A 22,523-nucleotide genomic window follows, 5' to 3' on the forward strand; every position below is an offset into this window, starting at 1 on the left:
CTCTGTAAAATGAACCCAGTGGAAATACTACTAGTCCAGGTGTTGTGAGGATTGAATGGGTTCAGGTGTAAACACTTAGCGAGGAGCCTGACCTGGTATGCGGAGCTATTATGATCATGTAGCATTTTTAATGGCCACAGAGTATTCTTTGCCATGGCCCGCTCCTAATCTTATTTCACCATTCCCCTATCAATGGACTTTTAGGTTGCTTTTTTACTCTTATGAATAATTAATGATTCAGTGACATTGTTGTATCCATATCCTTGGACATGTGTCTGATTTATTTCCTCAGGATACATTCCAAAGGGTGAAACTGTGGGATTTTGTGATATACATTACTAGTGTCCTCCAGATTTCCTTTAATCAGTTGACACTGCTACTATCATTGCATGATAGATTCCACGCCCACCCCCCTGCTGCCCCCCACCCAAGCCCTGTACTCACAGAACTGTTTCCTTTCAGTTGATCATTTTATCACTGTGTCAGTGTAGATGTTGGAGGCATCAGTCGTGTCATTGCAAACGTGGGGACAGATAAGACTGAACTCAAAGTCTAAAGTCCCCAGGTGGGATGATTTTCCTGTTTCCTGGCCGCAGGCTGAACCCCTGCTTGTCAGCGGTGAAGCTGGGGGACTCCTGCAAAGTGGAGGGAGCCAGGGCATTCCTCCCCGGGGCCAGTGGAATGGTGGCAGTCGTGGAGGAGGACTAGGGTCAGTGGCAGTGTGGTTTTGCTTTTCCGTATGAGGTGCACAGCTTCCACAGGACCCTCCTTACCTTCCTGTTTGTGGGTTGTGTTTGAAGATGACTCAGCAGCGGCCTGCTGCCTTTTCCTGCTCCCCAGGGGAGGTCGTCTAGGAACATAACCCTGGGGGAGGACAGTGGTGTTCAGTTACCACACTTGCAGCCCTTGGGATTTCTGGGGATGCTATTGCATTCACTCATTCTGGGTGGCCAAGAGAAGTATAATTTGTATTAACCTTTCAAATATCATTTAGAGGCCTTGCTTTAGCAAGCACTTACTGGTTTTCTCTCTGAATACCAGAATTCCTATCAATTTATTTTTAATTCCTGAATATTTAGACCCTGGGAAGCTTTTATTTTCCTCTTGAGACAGAGCAAAAGGAAGGAAAAAAAAAAAAACTTTGTTAATTTAAGGATTTTTCCTATTGACTTAAGGTATTGCTTTTTTAATGGCCTCTCTATTTTATATTTTAGGCTTCCCTTGTGGCTCAGGTGGTAAAGAATCTACCTGCAATGTGGGAGACCTGGGTTTGATCCCTTGGCTGGAAAGATCCCCTGGTGAAGGGAAAGGCTACCCACTCCAGTATTCTGGCCTGGAGAATTCCATGGACTGTATAGTCCGTGGGGTCACAAAGAGTCAGACATGACTGAGCGACTTTCACTATCACTTTCATATTTTATTCATTTATTATTTTATTATTGGAGTATAATCGCTTTATAATGTTGTATTAGTTTCTGCTGTACGACAAAGTGAATCATCTATATATATATATATACACACATATATCCCTTCCCTCTTGAGCCTCCTCTCACTTCCCCCATCCCACCCCTCCAGGTCATTAGAGCACCAGCTTTCTGTGCTACTCAGCAGCTTCGCACTAGCTGTTTTTACACATGGTAGGCATATATGTCAGTGCTGGTCTCCCAGTTTGTCCCACCTCCCCTTCCTAGTCCACATGCTCATTCTCCACTGAAATTTGATAATTTGGAAAAAATAAGTCATTTGGAGATGGATATTCTTAGTAAACTACTTTCTGAATTGACTAGACAGGGTTGTATTATTCTGATTGCTTTGGATTATAGGATTTAAATATGATTTTACCGGCACATTAAATTCTACTATGGTGGCCTGATTGTGTTATTTTAGCTTTATTTAAGCAAAATCCTTGACCACAGTTCTTACTAATGAAGCAAGCTAGAGGTAGGGTCAGCGTTTACCTTTTCTTTGTACTTGAATTGCATCATTACTCTTAGATTTTATGGGAAATTGGTCTGTAGATGATAAATAGGGGCAAGACTACCAAACTGATATTTTGTGGCAGATCAGAGTTTCCACAAGATTGGCAGATTTGATTAGGAGTGGGTGTGGCCAGCAGGAGCACCCAGCCCACAGGAAGCAGGCCATATCGTTGAAACTGTATGAATGTGTGGCCCTGGGTGTTATTCTAGCACTGAAAATATTAGCAAACAGAAGACTGACTCTGAGAAAATCACTTATCTTTACACTAGACTCAAGATTCAAGTTGTGTGACGCATGCTTTGACTTTCAACAAAAGGTTAACCTTGCTTTTATCTTTCCTCATTTGCAAAATTTTGCTTGTTTGACACCAGAAATGCCAGCACTGAATTCTAAAAGAATATGTGTTTTGGGGAAATTTCCCCAGCCCCTGTCAGCAGATGAAGTATTAGTACAATCTGTCATTCTGACCTTTCTGAACTTCCAGCTCCCATATAGGTGTCTGACGTGTTTTTCACGCTGCTTGTTGATTTTGCTCTGGGGGGGACATTTGGCAGTATCTGGAGACATTTTGATTGTCACACCCTTGGGGCAGTAAGGAGGTATACTGCTGGCATCTAGCAGGTAGCGTCCAGGCATGTCTGCATACTCAGTTATGCCTGACTCCTGTGACCCCATGGTCTGTAGCCCACCAGGCTCCTCTGTCCGTGGGATTTCCCAGGCAAGAATCCTGGAGTGGGTTGCCATTCGCTCCTCCAGGAAGGATCTTGCTCCTCTAGGGCATCTTCCCTACCCAGGGATCACACCTGTGTCTCCTGCATTGCCAGGTAGATTCTTTGTGACTGAGACACCTGGGAAGCCTTTGGGTAGAGGCCAGAGATGCTGCTAAATGTCCTGTAGTGCATAGGCCATCCCCCAGGAAAAAAAGAATTATCTGGCCTCAATGTCAGTGATGCTGAGGCTAAGAGTCCCTGCTATAGAAGTTTGCAAGGTCAGCATGTCTCCAGGGAAGTTGGCCGGTTGCTAGGGGCGGGTGCTCCAAGGTGTCATTTACCTGGTAACCTTATCACGGATCGGAGTCAGCTCTGTCTCAGACTTGTGACTTCAGAAACTCAGGTGTCCCAGAGCTGAGTAAATAAACTTCTGTTTGCTTTACTAAGTTCCACTCTTTAAATAGAAGTGGTGGACAGAGTGGACACTTGTGTCAGCCGCATAGCTTATTTGCTCTGTGTTGGCAAGGAAGCTGGGAACTGAAATCTCCAGCAGGTGCCTCAAGGAGCTGAGAGGCAGAACAAGGGGAGGTTTGGGAGTATGTAATGATACCTGAGACTCTGAGCTCTGGAGACTTAAAACCCCACTTAAGATGTATCATATCAGTGTTGGAGATGCTGTGTCTTCAGGATAAAACTCTTCTCCTTTAGAAAGTGCTGGAATGGATCTTGGCAACCAATTTTGATCTTTGACACTTTCTTCCTCTGCTTCCATTGCTGATCCTCTGCCTTTCATTATCCATATTGATTCTTTTAATTAATTTACTCATTAGTCTTCTTGGCCTGGGGGAGAGGAATTGGCTAAAAACAAAAATAAAAACAAAAACCTGTCTGGTGTCGTTGTATAACAGAGACAATTAATTTGAAGATTGATATTAGGATACTGTCCCTAGCTGCAGGCTTCTCAGTCTTGTGGGTGGCACTGAAGTGACATTTCAGAAGAATGTCAGCAGGGCAGTGACAGGTGCTCTCAGCATTCTCTATACACTCAGAGGACACAGACCTAGGCGGCAGTGTCACTTGGCGTGCTGCTTTAAGTTCTCAGGCGCTGGTTTTAAAGTTTAATTTTGGGAGAGCAACATTGTTCCTGTGATTCTCCGGGAGAATGATGCAGGGCATCATTAGCAGTCTTGTGTACTGTCTGCTCGGCCGTTTGATTCTCCTCGTTCTGTTCCAAGACTGGATGTCAGGCCTCCGGGTGATGAAAGAGTCCGCTCTGCCACTTAATCTTCACCTTTCCCCTCTCAGTATTGGAGGCGGACATCATGTTCATTTTTGAAAGCTGTACTTAGCCCAGCAGGAAATATAGCCAGGCTGGATGGGAGCCCAAGGATGCCACCGAGGGTCTCCCTTTGTCCTGTAAAGAGAGGAATTCTGTGGAGGCTGGAGATACTTGAATGAGGTTGATGTGTTTTGCCAGGATCCTGCTGAATCACTCAACAAAGTCAGAAACCAGCATAAGTGCATAAGTGCAAAATCATGAATGCTCCAGCCTTTTTTTTTTTTTTTTTTTTGAACAGTTGCACACAGATAGGGATGATGGGAACACAGAAACAGAGCCAGTTGGTGGGATTGTTCAGCAGGAAGAGGGGAATGTGTCAGGTGTACACATTTTTCTTCCCCTCAAACCTGCTGGTTTGGGCCATGTCTGCCATCTCTCCCAACCCTTCCTTATTTTCCCCCAAGGGCTAGAAGAGGATCTTGATTTTCTATACTCATTGAAATCAGGCAGACCTACCTGAGTTTGAATCCCATCTCTGGTACTCACAGATGTGGAGCTTTGGGCAAACAGTGTCTTTGAACCTCAGTTTCCCACAAGTAAAATGGGAAGGTTCCTGGTGTGTTGTAGGGACTCAGAAAATGCTAGTTATCATTTTACATGGAAAGGTCACACCCAGTGTATGAATGCTGTAAGCAGGGGGTGAACTGACGTAAATTCACATCAGTTCAGTTCAGTCACTCAGTCTTGTCCGATTCTTTGTGACCCCATGGACTGCAGCACACCAGGCCTCCCTGTCCATCACCCAACTCCCAGAGTTTACTCAAACTCATGTCCATTGAGTTGGTGATGCCATCCAACCATCTCTATCCTCTATCATCCCGTTCTTCTCCTGCCTTCAATCTTTCCCAGCATCAGGGTCTTTTCCAGTGAATCAGTTTTTCGCATCAGGTGGCCAAAGTATTGGAGCTTCAGCTTCAACATCAGTCCTTCCAGTGAACATTCAGGACTGATTTCCTGGAGGATTGACTGGTTGGATCTCCTTGCAGTCCAAGGGACTCTTCTCCAACACCACAGTTCAAAAGTATCAATTCTTTGGCGCTCAGCTTTCTTCACAGTCCAACTCTCATATCCATACATGACCACTGGAAAAACAATAGCCTTGACTACATGGACCTTTGTTGGCAAAGTAATGTCTCTGCTTTTTAACATTTTGTCTAGATTGGTCATAACTTTTCTTCCAAAGAGTAAGTATCTTTTAATTTCATGGCTGCGGTCACCATCTGCAGTGATTTTGGAGCCCAAAAAAATAAAGTCTGACAACTGTTTCCACTGTTTCTCCATCTATTTGCCATGAAGTGATGGGACTGGATGCCACAATCTTAGTTTTCTGAATGTTGAGCTTTAAGCCAACCTTTTCACTCTCCATTTTCACTTTCATCAAGAGGCTGTTTAGTTGTTCTTCACTTTCTGCCATAAGGGTGGTGTCATCTGCATATCTGAGGTGATTGATATTTCTCCCGGCAATCTGGATTCATCCAGCCCAGTGTTTCTCATGATGTACTCTGCATATAAGTTAAATAAGCAGAGTGACAATATACAGCCTTGATGTACTCCTTTTCCTATTTGAAACCCAGTCTTGAAACCAGTCTGTTGTTCCATGTCCAGTTCTAACTGTTGCTTCCTGACCTGCTTATAGGTTTCTCAAGAGGCAAGTCAGGTGGTCTGGTATTCCCATCTCTTCAAGAATTTTCTACAGTTTACTGTGATGCACATGGTCAAAGGTTTTGGCATAGTCAATAAAGCAGAAGTAGATGTTTTTCTGGAACTCTCTTGCTTTTTCGATGATCCAGCGGATATTGGCAATTTGATCTCTGGTTCCTCTGCCTTTTCTAAAACCAGCTTAAACATCTGGAAGTTCATGGTTCATGTATTGTTGAAGCCTGGCTTGGAGAATGTTGAGCATTACTTTACTAGTGTGTGAGATGAGTGGAATTGTGTGGTCATTTGAGCATTCTTTGGCATTGCCTTTTTTTGGGATTGGAATGAAAACTGACCTTTTCCAGTCCTGTGGCCACTGCTGAGTTTTCCAAATTTGCTGGCATATTGAGTGCAGCCCTTTCACAGAATCATCTTTTAGGCTTTGAAACAGCTCCACTGGAATTCCATCACCTCCACTAGCTTTGTTCGTAGTGATGCTTTCTAAGGCCCACTTGACTTCACATTCCAAGATACCTGGCTCTAAGAGAGCGATCACACCATCGTGATTTTCTGGGTCGTGAAGATCTTTTTTGTACAGTTCTTCTGTGTATTCTTGCCACCTCTTCTTAATATCTTCTGCTTCTGTTAGGTCCATACCATTTCTGTCCTTTATTGAGCCCATCTTTGCATGAAATGTTCCCTTGGTATCTCTAATTTCCTTGAAGAGATCTCCAGTCTTTACCATTCTGTTCTTTTCCTCTATTTCTTTGCACTGATCACTGAGGAAGACTTTCTTAGCTCTCCTTGATATTCTTTAGAACTCTATTCAAATGAGACTGAGACAGAACTGTGTTTGAGCATTTCCTTTGGAGGTATGGGTCGGCAGTGCTCTGCCTCAGGGACAGGGCCTCTGGGTGTGGGTATGGCATAAGTCCTCTTGGAAGAGGTCACCATTAACCCCACTATAGAGATGCCCGAACTTACATAAATTCAGATAGAGAAATATTGATTGAGTTTACGTGTTTTTGAAAAACCCAGTCTTTTGGACAGAAATCATGGTGAGGGGAAATGAGGCAAGGCACAAGAATTCTAATTTTCAGGGGAAGAAGAGAGAAAAAGACAGCTTAGGATGTTGTTCATGCATCAGACATTGATGCCCACTGGGCACCAGTTTCTGTAAAAATGATACATTTGGGTAAGGTCACAGTCTGTCCCTGGACCAGCCCCATCCTGAGAAGGTGATGAGCCAGTGTCCAGCAGTGCTGAGGTTTCTCAGAAGTGCTGAATAGCCTAATGACTTTGTTGATTTTTTTTTTCTTCAGTAATTAATGTAATCATATCAAAGCTGTTTGTAGCTGGTTAATTATCTCCTAGCCAGATTAATCTTACCTTCCTTTAAAATGTGCTACTTTTGGAAAGGTGTCTGATAGGGAAAGGAAGCCTATATTTGTGTGCTGTACCCTTTAAAAAAGGCACGACATTTCTACATTTCCAGTGGAACACAAATATCTGAGGGTAACCCTTTGAGGTGCTGCCGGGAGGCCGTGGAAGATGAGAAGGAGGACGTTAAGGGGGAGGAGGGAGAGAATAAGGAGGAGGTGGAGGGAGGAGGGAGGAAAGGAGGGGAAGGGGAAACGGGAGGACCATGAGGGGGAGGAGAGTAAGGAGGAGGGGGAGGGGGTGAGGAGGGGGAGGGCAGAAGGAATGGAGGAGGAGGCTAGCTCCTGAATTTTATTTATCCGTGTTGAAATTTCTCTACCTCTTTGCCAAGGGTCCCAATCACAGAAGTTCAGTGTGGGTAGAGCTGCGCTTTTTCTGTATCTTTCCTCGTTGTCATCTCTGTTAGAGGTGGAAATTCACTGCAGGGTTGCTCTGGCCCTTGCTGGGACCGGCTTGTGGTTCCTGCCTTGCTTCCTGTCCCGTTGCCCTCTGGGTGTTGGTAGGACACCTCCGCGTGTTTGTTCTTTGGCTTCGGTCCTATGGGCTCCGAGATCGGGGCGAGGGTAGGGGCTGCATCTTGTTTGTAATCCCAGTGCCCGGATAATATCAGGCAGAGCTTCGGCTATAATGAAAGTTTGCAGTGACTGACGCAGCTGGAAGCATGTCTTTCACTTTTTCTGAAGCTCATGATCAATCCTTTCTTCTTTATCTTCCCCATTTCCCCTTTGAACTTAGCATTGATTGGAAAACATGAAAATCGATAGGTAGATGCTTAGATACTACTATGGGAAAGCACCACCATGAGGCAAAGCTTACCTTGTTGGCAAGTAACATTTTTTTTTTTTTTGCTTTCTTTCATTTATTCAGAGAGAAAAAATGAAAAATTTCCTTTTATTTTCATATTAACTCTCCCTCATACATAACACACACACACACACACACACACACTTTAACTAGAGAACTTTGATCTAGCCTGTGTAGTCATTTCTGATCTGTGAAAGACGACAGTGACTAATGAAGCAACATTGAATTTGGCCAGCCTTTGAAACCTATCGATTTCAAATTAGAGCAGCAGTATTCATTCTATTAGTGCAGTCACACTCAAAAGTTGGTCTCTAATATGGATTAAAGGTATTCAATTAGAAGTTTATAAATATGTTGTTGTTCAGTTGCTAAGTCATGTCTGACTCTTTGTGACACCGTGAACTGCAGTTGGTGATGGTATCCAACATCTCATCCCCTGTTGCCCCCTTCTGCCCTCAATCTTTCCCAACATCAGGGTCTTTTCATAAGTATATCCTTGATGAATTAGCTAGGAAAATGATGCTCCTGGAAGAAACAGTGCGGGAGATGAGTGACTAATGTCCTAATTCTAGGACCTCATGTTATGGATGTTTTGTTGGCTTTGGGGTCAGTGCAGATGCCCCAGGTGTCCACTGCAGTCAAGATCTGAGTCCTGGAGCCTGAAAGTGGTTGCGAATCACTTCGTGATGTCTCCATTAGCCACGTGACCAGGGGGAGTGATGGGTCCTGGGAGTCTAATTGGGCTCTATGATATGAGTCTAATTAGTAAAATGCCCAGAGCATTGAGTCTGAGATAAAACTTCTTGGATGTGTTTTCTCCTTGGAGTTACAACATGACTGATACTTTCTTCTGCAGGTGAGAGTGATTTCCCAGCGATTGCTTCGGCCGGTACAACCAGAGAACAGGATTCTTTTCTTTTGGGCCGCTAAATGCCTCTGTACCCCACACTTTCCAGTGAGGGGAGAAGGCTGGAGCTTCTTGGATGATGATGGATATTCCGCTGGGCAGGATGAGGGCAGAGTGTGTGACATCAACACCACAAGGGTAAGAGCTGCCTGTCTGGTGTTTTCTCTGATGCCAGCATTTACCAAAGGAAGGGGAGAAAAACCGAGTGACAGAAATGAGGGTTAAACATCCGGGAGACTCTTCTGTTTGTAAAAATCCATGGGGCAGTTGGGGTAGATGACTGAGGAAGGAAGGGAGAGCGCTGGCCTGGAAGGACTGGGTTGCTGTGTGCTGGGAGACACAGCAGGTCAACTTTGGAAGATCCTGTTGTCCACGTGGCCCACTGTCTTCTGTGGTTGTAATTCAGACTTGAGGAAGTGACACTCCTTACTGTGACAAGGTTCCATTTGTGTCCATTTGAGTTAGCCTGGCCTGAAATGAGTGCTATGGTGCTGAAGCTGAGAAGAATCTCGCTCTAGTCCCAGATTGAGGACTTATTGGCAGTACTGGGCCTGGAGACACACTTTTGCTTGAGCTATATAGATGGCTCAGATGGTAAAGAATCTGCCTCCAATTCAGGAGACCCGAGTTTGATTCCTGGGTTGAGAGGATCCACTGGAGAAAGAAATGGCAAACCCCTCCAGTATTCTTGACTGGGAAATCCCATAGACAGAGGATCTTGGTGGGCTACAGTTTATGGGGTCCCAAAGAATTGGACACAACTGCACAACTGACACTTCCTATAGTGTTAAAAACTTTTTGGATCAATTCTGATTGAGATATTTCAAATAAAAATGAGGATTTCTGGGTTTTCCAGGAATGCTGGAAGATACACCCAAACTGGCCTTCTGTTCTCCAAAAGGACTCATGCCGAATAGTCTTTGCCTCTGAGATAAGCCTGGGTAGTTCACCACAGTCCCAACCAGCCCACTTCATTTGTGTCACTTACTTGTTTGGTTGTTTGGTCACTGGAGACATGTGACATTTCACCATGCCTGATCTATAGCCTTCTGCTAGCTCTTTCACAAAAACAGTTTTTTTTTTTTTTTTTTTTTTTAAGAACAGTTTACAGAAAAATTGTGCAGAAATTGCTGAGTTCCCATGTACACCCTCCCCTTATCCACACAGTTCATGGTACTTTTCACATCTTGCCTTGGTGCAGTGTTTATTACTGACATATTATTATTGACTTAAGTCCATAGTGCGTATTAGGGTTCACTCTTGGTGTGGAACTTTCTATGGGTTTTGACAAACATGTAGTGGCATGTATGGACCATCACAGCATCATATAGGATAGTTTCACTGCCCCCGAATGCTCTGTGCTCCGTCTGGTCACAGTGCTAGTTTTTATTGATTCTTCCAGGTCAAAATGAATATCTTTCCCTAGACCATGGGCAGCAGTTAGCATAAGGGACTGGGGCTGTGGTGATGACAAGACATAGTCCCCTCCATGGAAAAGCTTGGAGTCTGGTGACCGTAATGGTCAGAGTTGTGGAGGATAAAGAGAACTATAAAGGCAAGAAAGAGAAGGATAAAGAGGATAAAGATAACTATAAGGATATAAAGATAACTAAGGGTAAAGAGAACTGTAAAGGCACTGTAATCCCTTGCCGGGGCGGGGGTGGGGGGATGGGCTTGTTTAGCGCAGATAAAGAGGCACCTGAAAGACTATGGGAGAAGGTGAACAGAGCTGGGAAGTAAGGGCAGGGGGAATGATTCATGTGGTGCAGATCATTCAGTGCTCCAGCACTCCACCCCCCCTCATTGCGTCACCCTGACAGCAGTCTTTAGGGTCTTCTCCAGTGAGTGGGCTCTTCACATCAGGTGGCCAGCTGTCTGCATGAGGGTTCCTCTATGTAATGTGACTCAGTTGGAGATGTGATGAGGTAGCTACTGGAGAGTTAAGTCTCCCCTCTTGTGGCAAAGTCCACATTTTTCCAATTTCTAGTTGAATATCTTTCACCTCTGGTTCTTTGCTTTTTACAAATAGGACAGATTTCTGGCTTTCGGGTTCACTGAATTAGCCTTCTAAAGCAGCTCTCCTGCTTAGAGATGAGCTGGGTGAGTTACAGGGATCCCTGGAGTTTGCCAAGGGAGTCAGCCATTCTAAATGGAATCCGGAGGAAATGAGCACCTCTCTAGTATGACTGCCCAGATGGAGGTGGCAAGAGAGGGAGAGGAGTAAGTAGGGGCAGGAACAAGAAGGTAAGGGGACTCACCTTTTGTTTTTTTTTAGTTCTACCTATTTATTGCTACCAACCCATCTCCCTCCACCCGCCTCAGGCATGTGTGTTCCGTCTTGTGACCCCATGGACTACAGCCCTACCAGGCTCTTCTGTCCATGGAATTTTCCAGGCAAGGATACTGGATTGGGTTGCCATTTCCTTCTCCAGGGGGCTCTTATCTTAATCTCTTATTTTTGAAATAAGACTTTACATGTATCTTATGCTTTGTGCTTTCAGAAGACTTTTGTGTTTGTTATAGTATCATCAAAGTGTGTACATCGTCTTTTATTGAGCAAGAACCTCACATCCAAGGTCACAGAGCTGGGAAGTGGCACTTCAGGCACAAGTTTTCAGAGTCTTAGCCTTGTCTTCTTTTCTTTAGGTGCTTCTGATAGTTCAGCATGGATAGGGGGACCTGGTGGGTTCATTTCTTTCAGTGCAACATTTAAAAGTTGCGTTTGGGTTATGAATCTTCTGAATTAGGGTGACTGGGGACCTATGCCACTGGTGTGTTGTCAGCTGCACGTAATGCTGTTGGAACACGGATGTGGAAGAGACCAGGAGGGAGTTTCCTTTCTTTGTTTGGGCAGTGGGACTCACTTTGCATCCAGGCTTCCTCATGGGCTGGGAAGGGCCATTTGGAAGGTTACTGGGGGGATTGGCTCCACTTAGAAGCCTCAGGATACCCAGGAAATGCTGATCCCTGCAAACAAAGACTTAAATCTAGATGGGTCTTTGAGGCTTCGTATGGCCTGCACAGTGGCTCTGGGCATGTCCTCCTCGATGTCTCATAAAGAGCTATTTCTTTTTCAGGATTGTGCTATAAAAAGACATCTGATCCGCAAAGATCTGAATCAAGGACCACTAGCATCTCCATTTCCAAATCCACAGTCAAGGTGGACCATGCAATGCCACCGACATTTCATTATACTATCTGCTCCTCTGTGACCCAACGCCAACTTCTGATTTTCTTTTCCTTACATGCTACCCACCCCAGTGCATGGGGAGCTTGCTCTGGGAGAAGGTCATCACCAGGGAAGGTTCCTGGTGAGAGGATGCTCAATACTTGGGTGTGGATGGAATTTAGATTTTCACTTCTGTTTACATTTGTTTCATTTTATTTGGAATATTCTCACACAGCATGGCTGGAAATAGAATTTTGCATGATGGTAAAGAATCCGCCTGCAGTGCAGGAGACCATGGTTCGATCCCTGGGTTGGGAAGATCCCCTGGAGGAGGGCATGGCAACCCACTCCAGTATTCTTGCCTGGAGAATTCCCTTGGAGCCCGGTGGGCTAGAGTCCATGAGGTCACACAGAGTTGGACACGACTGAAGCACAGCACATCACCCTTTTAAAAAAATATGATTTTTCTTTGAAAGTTAATAGAATGAAATACAGCTTTTCCAGATGATTATTTCTTAAAGACTGCAGTATTAATGCAGAAAAATGCCCCCCACTTCTCCTTCGATGATAGGACTAATGTAGATTTTCGACAAGTGGGAAGGACAAAAGAATCTAGGTTTTTTTTTTGTTTGTTTGTTTACTTTTATGGACTTGATTTTAAAGAGTGGTTCTGCCCAATAAAGCAAGTAGAAGTGGCTTGTATTTGTTATGCCTTTCTTACTTTTTTGAGCAAATCAAGTGTGTTATCAAAGCCACCCATGCACATGTGTGCATGGATATGTGTCAACCTTTAGAAGACACAGTTTTGAGAGCATTTATAAAGTGAGTTTGAGAGCATAAAGCAAAGAGAGTGGTAAGAGGTTAATGGCTTTGGAAAGGCTTTATGGATGCCACTTGGAGAGAAGTAGATCAATGTGGAGTTTAGTTTAAACTGTCAGAGAATATCTTGGATTTTTGACATCTTTTTTCTTTCTTTTCAATCTGACAAACACCAGGAGACACAAGGTGGCCAAATACAGTATATGGTGTCCTCACCATTTGTGATTTGTGTCGATAGTAGGCAGGAGGATTGATGCAATGAAGTGAAGCTCTTGAGGAAGAGAATGAAAATAGCACTTGAGTTTTCTACCCTGTGGCCAGATGCCTTTGGTACACGTGGATGTGCCTGATCAGAGACTGCATGTATCCTTGACATGCTAGTACCAAATCCCCTACCAGAGTATAGAACATTCTTTATTGAGGCTGACTAATAAAATATATAAAATTGAAGACCAGCCAGTTAGAGACCTTCCTCCTTCCAGTTAAAAAAGTTAAATGTTTGAAGCATAGTGGAAAAAGTTTGCCATATAAATCTGTATAATGTTGGCTGAAGCCTGAGCCTCAGGTTTCTCTATTTGTGACACAGGTATAGGATCTACCGCTAGGACTGCGGGAGAATTAAATGAAGTCATTCATTCAATGATAATTACTCATTGCTTATACTGAGGTACTATGTGAGTTGCTGGGAATTAAAGAATGCATAATAATGTATATGAAAACATGTATCACAGTGCATAGCCACACAAGGTGCTTAATAGATTTTTCTTAAAACATTTTTTGATGGAGAATTTTTATATATGCAAAAAAAGAGAATAATTCATTAAATTCCTCTGTACTTGTCACTCAGCTAAAATAATTGTCATAATTATTAATTCATAGCCATCTTATATGATCAGTGATTCCTCCCTGTCCTCCCAACCCCACACCAATGAATTATTTTGAAGTAAATTCTCAATGCAGTAAAATTTTATCCATAAAATCTTAGCATATATTTCCAAAAGATAAAGGTATTTTTTAGCACATAATTACAATACCATTAGCACATTGAAAAATCAAACAATTATAATTTTACATTATCAAGTGTCTAGTTTAGTGTTCAGATACTCCTTATTTTCATATATATATATTTGAAAGCATTTGGCTAGCTCGAATCAGTATCCACACAAAGCCACACACTGAATCTATTTGATGTGTCATTTATTTGATCCATCATTTGTCTTGTATAATTTCCCACAGTCTGGTTTTTGCTGATTGCATCCCTATAGTGTCTTTGAACATGTTCCTCTGAAATATTCTATTTGATTTTGACTGTTAGACCTAGAGCTAGATCAAATTTATGTCTTATTTTATTTTTTGGCTGGGATAGTTTAGAATTGTGTACGTGTTTCCATCAGGAGGCACATTCTGTCTTGTCTTTTTTTGTTACACTGGCTTGAACAGTGAGTTCAGGTATTTTTCCTCTGAGCTAACCATTGTGGAGTTCCCTATTCATTTTTTAACTGGGTTTTAGCAGCTGTTTATGAGCACATTCAGATCTGTTATTTTATTATGAGTTGCACAATGGTGAGATTTTAATTCTATCATTCCTTCACTATTTTCCAACTTGGTCACACCATTTTCTACTACTACTCATTATGCTTGAAGGTTCTAATTTCTCTGCATCGTCACAAACACTTAACTGTGTTATAACATAAGACTTGTATTATTATTACTTTTTGATTATATCCATCCTAGCTGTGTGAAATGGTATCGCATTGTGACTCTGACTTGTGCTTCCTAGTGACCAATGACGTTGAGCATCTTTTCATGTGTTTTTTTGGCCATTTATATATCTTTGAAGAAATGTCTATAAAATCCTTTGCCCATTTGTCTTTTTACTGTTGTAACAGTTTTTGATTTTTTAAATCTGTTTTGGATTCTAGACTCCTATTAGATCTATCAAGTCAAGTCAAGTGTTAGTCACTCAGTTGTGTCTGACTCTTTGCGACCTCATGGACCACCGGGCTCCTCTGTCCATGGAATTCTCCAGGCTAAAAATTCTGGAGTGGGTTGCCATTCCCTTCTCCAGGGGATCTTCCTGACCCAGGGATTCAACTTGTGTCTCCTGCATTGGAGGCAGATTCTTTACCATCTGAGTGAATCCCAGGGAAGCCCAACAACTTGCAAATATTTTCTCCTAATTTTTGGGCAGTTTTGCTCAATATTTCCAAATTCCCCTTCATAAGAGTTTCCCTTCATTTTGTTTCCCCAATTGCAGTGTGCAAAAGTACCTGCTTCCCCACATACTTAGTAATAGAGTATGTAGCTCAGTTTTTGTATTTTTTTTTCCCATTTTGGTATTAGATATGATTTGTTGTTGTTTAGTTGCTAAGTCATGTCCAGCTCTTTGTGACCCTGTGGTCTGAAGCCCTCCAGGCTCCTCTCTCCATGGGGTTTCCCAGGCAAGAATACTGGAGTGGGTTGACATTTCATTCTTCAGGGGATCTTTCCGACCCAGGGATCGAACTCACGCCTCCTGCTTGGCAGGTGAATTCTTTACCATTGAACCACCTGGGAAGCCCGTTAGATATAATACTACTCCGTAATTTTAATGTGCATTTATCTTACTACGAGCAAGGTAGAACATTGTTTTCCTGTTTTAAGACCCATTGACTTTTTTTTTTTTGGTAAATTGTCTATTCATATCTGGCCCATTTTTCTATATTGTTTTTCTCTTTTTCTTCTCAGTCTAAAGCCTTTTATATGCTAGGTATATTAACCACTTGTTTGTGATATAAGTTGCAAATATTTTTTTAACATTTATTATGGCATAGTTTTCCATACCAAAATTTTACTTCTATATAATCAAAAGTTTTTTTGTGTGTTTTTAGTCAAAATTAAAGAGATTTGTCTCACTTATAGAGAAATTGACCCAAATCTTTAGTTAGTATTTGTATAACTCTCTCTAAATATGGTTCACACTATATGTGTATTACATACATTCCTTTATGTGTACATTTACGTAGAGCTTCATGTATAAAATATATGTAAGATAATTATATATAAAGTATACCATAGGTACATATTGAATATATATATAAATATACCTTTGACGCATTGTATTTTCTGAATGGGAATGAATGATGCTGTTAAATGCTGGCCTGAATATAGCAGTCTTGTAAATAACGATGTTCATTATCTGCTTTTCTTACTTACTCCTTCGAGTGGGTGAACCAGCACACTGCAAAGCAGGGGGGCCGACATAGGGAGCCCTGGCTTGAGTTTTGCTCTAACCCTTAATAGGTGTGTGATGCCCGTGTCTTCTAATCCTGCTTCCTCACCTGTAAAATCTCAAGGTACTAGTGAGGAGCAGATTGTAATTGGCCAGGGACTAGCTTCACGTAAGGGAACCTTGCTACAGTTTATAAAGGTGAGGTCTTCTTCTTCCCTGCTCTCCATAGGGTGCTGTGGGCCAGACGCAGCCAAGGAAATCAGCAGTGTACTCTGGCAGCCATAATGTGGAGAATCTCATCCTGTCCTCTGAGCTGAAGCCTTTGATCTGATATAGAGTTGCTTTCTTTTTTCTCTCCTCTAAAAGTCCCATAATGAGAGATCCCTGGTTTTATGCTGTGTGTTGCTATTGTGATTAGGCTTTGTGGAATGAGGACTTTCCTGGTGGCTCAGGTGGTAAAGAATCTGCCTGCCAAGCAGGAGACCCAGGTTTGATCCCTGGGTTGGGAAGATTCCCCTGGAGGAGGGAATGGCAACCCACTTCAGTATTCTTGCCTGGAGAATTCCATGGACAGAGGAGCCTGGTGGGCTATAGTCCATGGGGTCAAAAAGAGCTGGACATGACTGAGTGACTAACACTTTTTGTGGAGTGTGTGGACCTCAGAACAGGCTCCTTTTTACTGGCATAGAGTGAATACAAAGCAAGGAGGACAGAACAGGAAGATGGCTATTATGGTTGATAACAACATTCTTTGGAAAAGTGATTTTGGAGCAGTTGGGAAATGGATGGCACACTTTCTGATTATGAGACTGACTTCAGCAGGTTGTATCATGAAGGGAGACAGTGGCTTTCAACCACTGTGGGTTTCCGGGAAAGCTAAGGAGATAAAAAATAATCCACCAGAAGAAAATGTCCATGAAAGCCTTAATGCTAGCTTAGCTAAAACTCATTCCTTGGAACATTTTACTCTTGTACTTGCCACGAACATAAGCCTGCTTTCAGAGATCTGAGGTTCCATAAATATTTGGACCACGCCATGAGCTCTTGATTTAGGCCCTTCAAAGAAGATCTCTAACTAAAAATAGAAAGCTGAGGCAGGAAAAAAATCATGTCTTTTGGAGAGGTCAGCACATCTGTGAAGTGTTTTGCTATGCCAGGCCGTGGTCTCTGGTTTCATGGGAACATTGTCAGTGCTGGTGCGTCCAGAGCAAATGGAGCAAATAGCCTTGTATTCTCTCTCACAGTGAGCTTCCTCCTAGGGTGGATGGCAGAGGGCTGTGTTTTCAGGCTGTGTTCTCTGGAGTGTCCTTTTCAGAGGTGGACTCTCTTGTCTCGCTGACGGCTTTGTCTCTTTGTAAACATAAGGACAAGAAATTCCTACCTGACCTTTTTGTTTCCTTTAATGATGTCATCCGGTTGTACAGAGTAGAAAACACATCTTCCTTTGACTTTCTTCTTCCTTATCTTTTCCTTCCAATCAATGACCAAGTCCTCTTGATTCCACTTTATTTGTTGTTCAGTCACTAAGTCATGTTCGACTCTTTGCAACCCCAGGAACTTCAGCATACCAGCCTTCCCTGTCCTTCACTATCTCCCAGAGCTTGCTCAAACTCATATCCATTAAGTCAGTGATGCCATCCAACCATGTCATCCTCTGTCACCCCCTTCTCCTCCTGCCTTCAATCTTTCCCATCATCAAGGTCTTTTCCAATGAGTCAGCCCTTCACATCAGATGGCCAAAGTATTGGAGCTTCACCTTCAGCATCACTCCTTCCAATGAATATTCAGATTTGATTTCCTTTAGGATTGACTGGTTTGATCTTCTTGCAGTCCAAGGGACTCTCAAATCTTCTCCAGGACCACAGTTCAAGAGCGTCAATTCTTTGGCAATCAACTTTCTTTATGGTCCAATTTTCACATCCATACATGACTACTGGAAAAACCATAGCTTTGACTATATGGCCCTTTGTTGGCAAAGTGATGTCTCTGCTTCTTAATACCCTGTCTAGGTTTATCATAGCTTTTCTTGAAAAAAGCAAGTGTCTTTTAATTTTGTGGCTATGGTCATGGTCTGCAGTGATTTTGGAGCCCAGAAAAATAAAATCTGTCACCGTTTCCACTTTTTACCCTTCTATTTGGCATGAAGTGATGGGACTGAATGCTGTGATCTTAGTTTTTTGAATGTTGAGTTTTAAGCCAGCTTTTTCACTCCTCTTTCACCTTCATCAAGAGGCTCTTTAGTTCTTCTTCACTGTCTGCCATTAAAGTGGTATCATCTGCATGTCTGAGGTTATTGATATTTCTGGGCAGTCTTGATTTCAGTTTGTGAGTCATCCAGCCTAGCATTTCGTATGATGTACTTTGCATATAAGTTAAATCAGCAGAGTGACAATATACAGCATTGATATGCTCCTTTCCCAATTTTGAACTAGTCCATTGTTCCTTGTCCAGTTCTAACTGTTCCTTCTTGTCCTGCATACAGGTTTCGCAGGAGGGCAGGTAAGGTGATCTGGTATTCCTGTCTGTTTAAGAATTTTCCACAGTTTGTTGTGATCCACACGATCAAAGGCTTTAGCATAGTAAATGAAGCAGAAGTAGATGTTTTTTGGGATTCCCTTGCTTTTTCTATGATATAGTTGATGTTGGCAATTTAATTTCTGATTCCTCTTCCCTTTTCTAAATCCAGCTTGAACATCTGGAAGTTCTATGTTCACATACTGCTGAAGCCTAGGTTGGAGAATTTTGAGCATTACCTTGCTAGCATGTGAATACCCACCTTTTGATGCCCAATGTTGGGAATGTCCTTTGCCCTCATTGCTCAGCTCTGCTTAAACCTTTAACATTTACTTAAATAGAACTTTTGCTATGAAGCTTCTCCAGACAGAGGTCATTGGTGGTTCCCCAGTAACCCCAAAGATGCTTGACTCACTTTGGTCATAATACTACTACCTATATTGGGTTATTGGATTATAATAAGGAAAAAAACCAGAAAGAGGTGGGAGGGATATGTGTGTAGTGGATATAGCGTGGGCTTTGGAGTTTATCAACCTGGGTTTAAATCATGGCTTTGCCATTTGCTTATCTTGTGATCTTGGACTTCTCTGAGTGTTTACTTTCCTATACGTCTACTGTGTAGTGTTGAAAGGATGAAATCATATGATATATGCAAAAATTTATTAGTACTTGGTTGGAACGCAGTACATGACAATCTCCTACCTTTCTTTTATTTGCATCATCAGCTCTGAGGAATCAGCATTGTATTGGATGATGGTCAAAACCTATTATTTTCTCTCTGAGAAACAGTTTTGGTACAGTTTAGTTAGAGTCAAGACTGAAATAGCCTGTATATGCTGGGCCAATATAGACTTGAGTATCAAAGATTGGGAGTGTGTAGGAGACTGTTTGTGAAGGGAGGAAGGAGAAGAGCATAGTTGTGTCAGGAAACTGATACTGCAATTAACATAAAAAGGTTTCCCTAAGTCACTTTCTTCCCTTGTGGATGCACCTGAAACCCCATCCCATGAAGTGTAACTGTATCTTTAAGATACAAATGGGACAAGGAGGTAATTATATCCTCTGGATTGTCCATATCCAAATGTGGGGAATAGAGCTTTCTCTAAAAGGAGTGAAACATGGGAGCATAAGAGGAAACCTACATCTTTTGTAAGAGCTGATCTGAGCCCCAGTGATGTGTGGCTTGTGTTTGAGGTGGAGAGCAGAGAGCTGGTTCTGAGTGTGCTTGACCAAACCATAGGGAACAGGAGAGATGAGCTGCAAGCCAGGCAGCAAATAGCCTGCCACGTCTGAACTGAGCATTTCCAAATGAAGAAGCCTCATGGTCGAGGCTGGAGATGCTTGTATTGAGTAAGTGATCTCAAATGCATTGCTTTTGGGGTATGGCATGTTATTATGAATGCCTCAAAAATAGAGAAGTAGGAACTGGAAATTCATAAAAATTATATGGCAGTCTTTTCCAGAAAATGGATATATAAACCCATTTTTAAAAAACCAAAACCCTATTTTATGTTGAATTTCTTATAGTCAAAGGGGGATAGTGTATTCTTTTTTATTCTGTTTTCTATTTTACTTTCTTTTTTTTTTTTTAATGGTATGTAGTCTTTCTTTTTTAATAAGATGACTTTTGTTTCATTTATTTATTTTTTCTGGTTGAGTCATGTGGCATGTGGGATCTCAGTTCCCCAACCAGGGATCGAATCCGCACCCCCTGCGTTGGAGGCATGGCATCCCAACCCCTGGACCGCCAGGAAAGTCCCTCTGTTTTTGCTTTTAATGTAGCCCATCATCCTCGAAAGGGCAGATTAAAAATAAGCTTGGCAGGGCTGCTCGGAACAGGGCTCACGCCGTCTTGTGTTCCTTCCAGGGCCAGCGTGAACTCCCTCGTCTCCCTTCCCAGCCAGCTCTCCACTGCCTGGATCCACCATGGTGTTTGGTGAGTTTTTCCATCGCCCGGGACCAGACGAGGAACTTGTCAACTTGAACGTGGGGGGCTTTAAGCAGACGGTCGACCAGAGCACCCTCCTGCGCTTCCCTCACACCAGGCTCGGGAAACTGCTCAGCTGCCACTCGGAGGAGGCCATCCTGGAACTGTGCGATGACTACAGCGTGGCCGATAAAGAGTACTACTTTGATCGCAACCCCTCGCTGTTCAGATACGTCTTGAACTTCTATTACACGGGGAAGCTGCACGTCATGGAGGAGCTGTGCGTGTTCTCGTTCTGCCAGGAGATTGAGTACTGGGGCATCAACGAGCTCTTCCTGGATTCCTGCTGCAGTAATCGCTACCAGGAGCGCAAGGAGGAGAACCACGAGAAGGACTGGGACCAGAAGAGCAACGACGTGAGTACCGACTCCTCCTTCGAAGAGTCGTCTCTCTTTGAGAAGGAGCTGGAAAAGTTCAACAAGCTGCGATTTGGCCAGCTCCGGAAGAAGATCTGGATCCGGATGGAGAACCCAGCCTACTGCCTGTCGGCCAAGCTCATTGCCATCTCCTCCCTGAGCGTGGTGCTGGCCTCCATCGTGGCCATGTGCATCCACAGCATGTCGGAATTCCAGAACGAGGATGGGGACGTGGATGACCCCGTGCTGGAGGGCGTGGAGATTGCGTGCATCACCTGGTTCACGGGCGAGCTGGCCATCCGGCTGGTTACCGCTCCCTGTCAAAAGAAATTCTGGAAGAACCCTCTGAACATAATTGACTTCGTGTCCATCGTTCCCTTTTATGCCACGTTGGCTGTAGACACCAAGGAGGAAGAGAGTGAGGACATTGAGAACATGGGCAAGGTGGTCCAGATCCTCAGGCTCATGAGGATTTTCCGAATTCTCAAGCTTGCCCGGCACTCAGTGGGACTTCGATCTCTTGGTGCCACACTGAGGCATAGCTACCATGAGGTTGGCCTGCTGCTTCTCTTCCTGTCGGTGGGCATCTCCATCTTTTCTGTGCTTATCTACTCTGTGGAGAAAGACGACCACACCTCCAGCCTCACCAGCATCCCCGTCTGCTGGTGGTGGGCCACCATCAGCATGACGACCGTGGGCTATGGAGACACCCACCCGGTCACCTTGGTGGGGAAGCTGATTGCCAGCACATGCATCATCTGTGGCATCTTGGTAGTGGCCCTTCCCATCACCATTATCTTCAACAAGTTCTCCAAGTACTACCAGAAGCAAAAGGACATCGATGTGGACCAGTGTAGTGAGGACGCGCCAGAGAAGTGTCAGGAGCTCCCTTACTTTAACATTAGAGACATTTATGCCCAGCGGATGCATGCCTTCATCACCAGTCTCTCTTCGGTGGGAATCGTGGTGAGCGACCCCGACTCCACAGATGCTTCAAGCATTGAAGACGAGGATGTTTATAACACAGCATCCTTGGAGAATTTACCCCCAACGTGAGCAGGGACTTTGTGCCTGGACCTTGTGTCCCTTCCCTATGTTAGGTTAACACAGCTTTATCAACCTCAATGGGTTCGTTAAAATCATTTTCTTCTCAGGGTGTACTCTTCAGCCATAGTTGGACATTTCATTGCTCTGAAATGATAGAAACGTCTTTATTTTTCTCAGTGAGGCGAATGAAATGCCTTGCTCTGAAATTTATTTTTTACAAGAGAGTTGTGATATGATTTTGATTTTGCAAAAAAAAGAATATGGTATATGGTATTGGGTGGGATTTCTTGCTCTGGCTTCTGTATCATTCTGTGTTTATCATTTACTCACATTGAGCTAACTGACAAGTAGAATCAAAGGCCAAGCTGGAGGCTACATGCATGTAAGATCCACAAAATGAGACAGTGCATGTCAATCCATGTTCACACTCTAGACATGGACAATAGGAGCCTAATAAATTGCCTAATTCAGTACAGAGAATGTCTTGGTGGTATGTTTTGATGTAAAGTAACTATATTTCAATACGTTCACAGTCGACTTGGTAGAGAAAATGCTCTTTTTAGCACATCAAGAGCCCTTTCTGTATGTTTTTGAATTTTGGA

General features: G+C 43.2%; 1 protein-coding gene across 3 annotated transcripts in view; it reads left to right on the forward strand.

Annotated features, from left to right (window-relative positions):
• The window catches only part of KCNS3 (potassium voltage-gated channel modifier subfamily S member 3), a 45,931-nt gene extending 23,624 nt beyond the window's left edge, over window positions 1–22,307 (forward strand). For 2 of the 3 annotated variants that reach the window (XM_068974562.1, XM_068974570.1), the window contains 2 exons: window positions 8,768–8,956; window positions 20,399–22,307. In XM_068974562.1, the coding sequence (XP_068830663.1) occupies window positions 20,458–21,930 (1,473 nt within the window). In that variant the 5' untranslated portion in view covers window positions 8,768–8,956; window positions 20,399–20,457 and the 3' untranslated portion in view covers window positions 21,931–22,307. The remainder of the gene's footprint in view (window positions 1–8,767; window positions 8,957–20,398) is intronic. The other variant, XM_068974578.1, reaches the window with a different exon arrangement.
• Window positions 22,308–22,523: the final 216 nt, after the last annotated feature.

This window comes from Capricornis sumatraensis, chromosome 1 (assembly GCF_032405125.1).
Source record: "Capricornis sumatraensis isolate serow.1 chromosome 1, serow.2, whole genome shotgun sequence".
Taxonomy (NCBI): domain Eukaryota; kingdom Metazoa; phylum Chordata; class Mammalia; order Artiodactyla; family Bovidae; genus Capricornis; species Capricornis sumatraensis.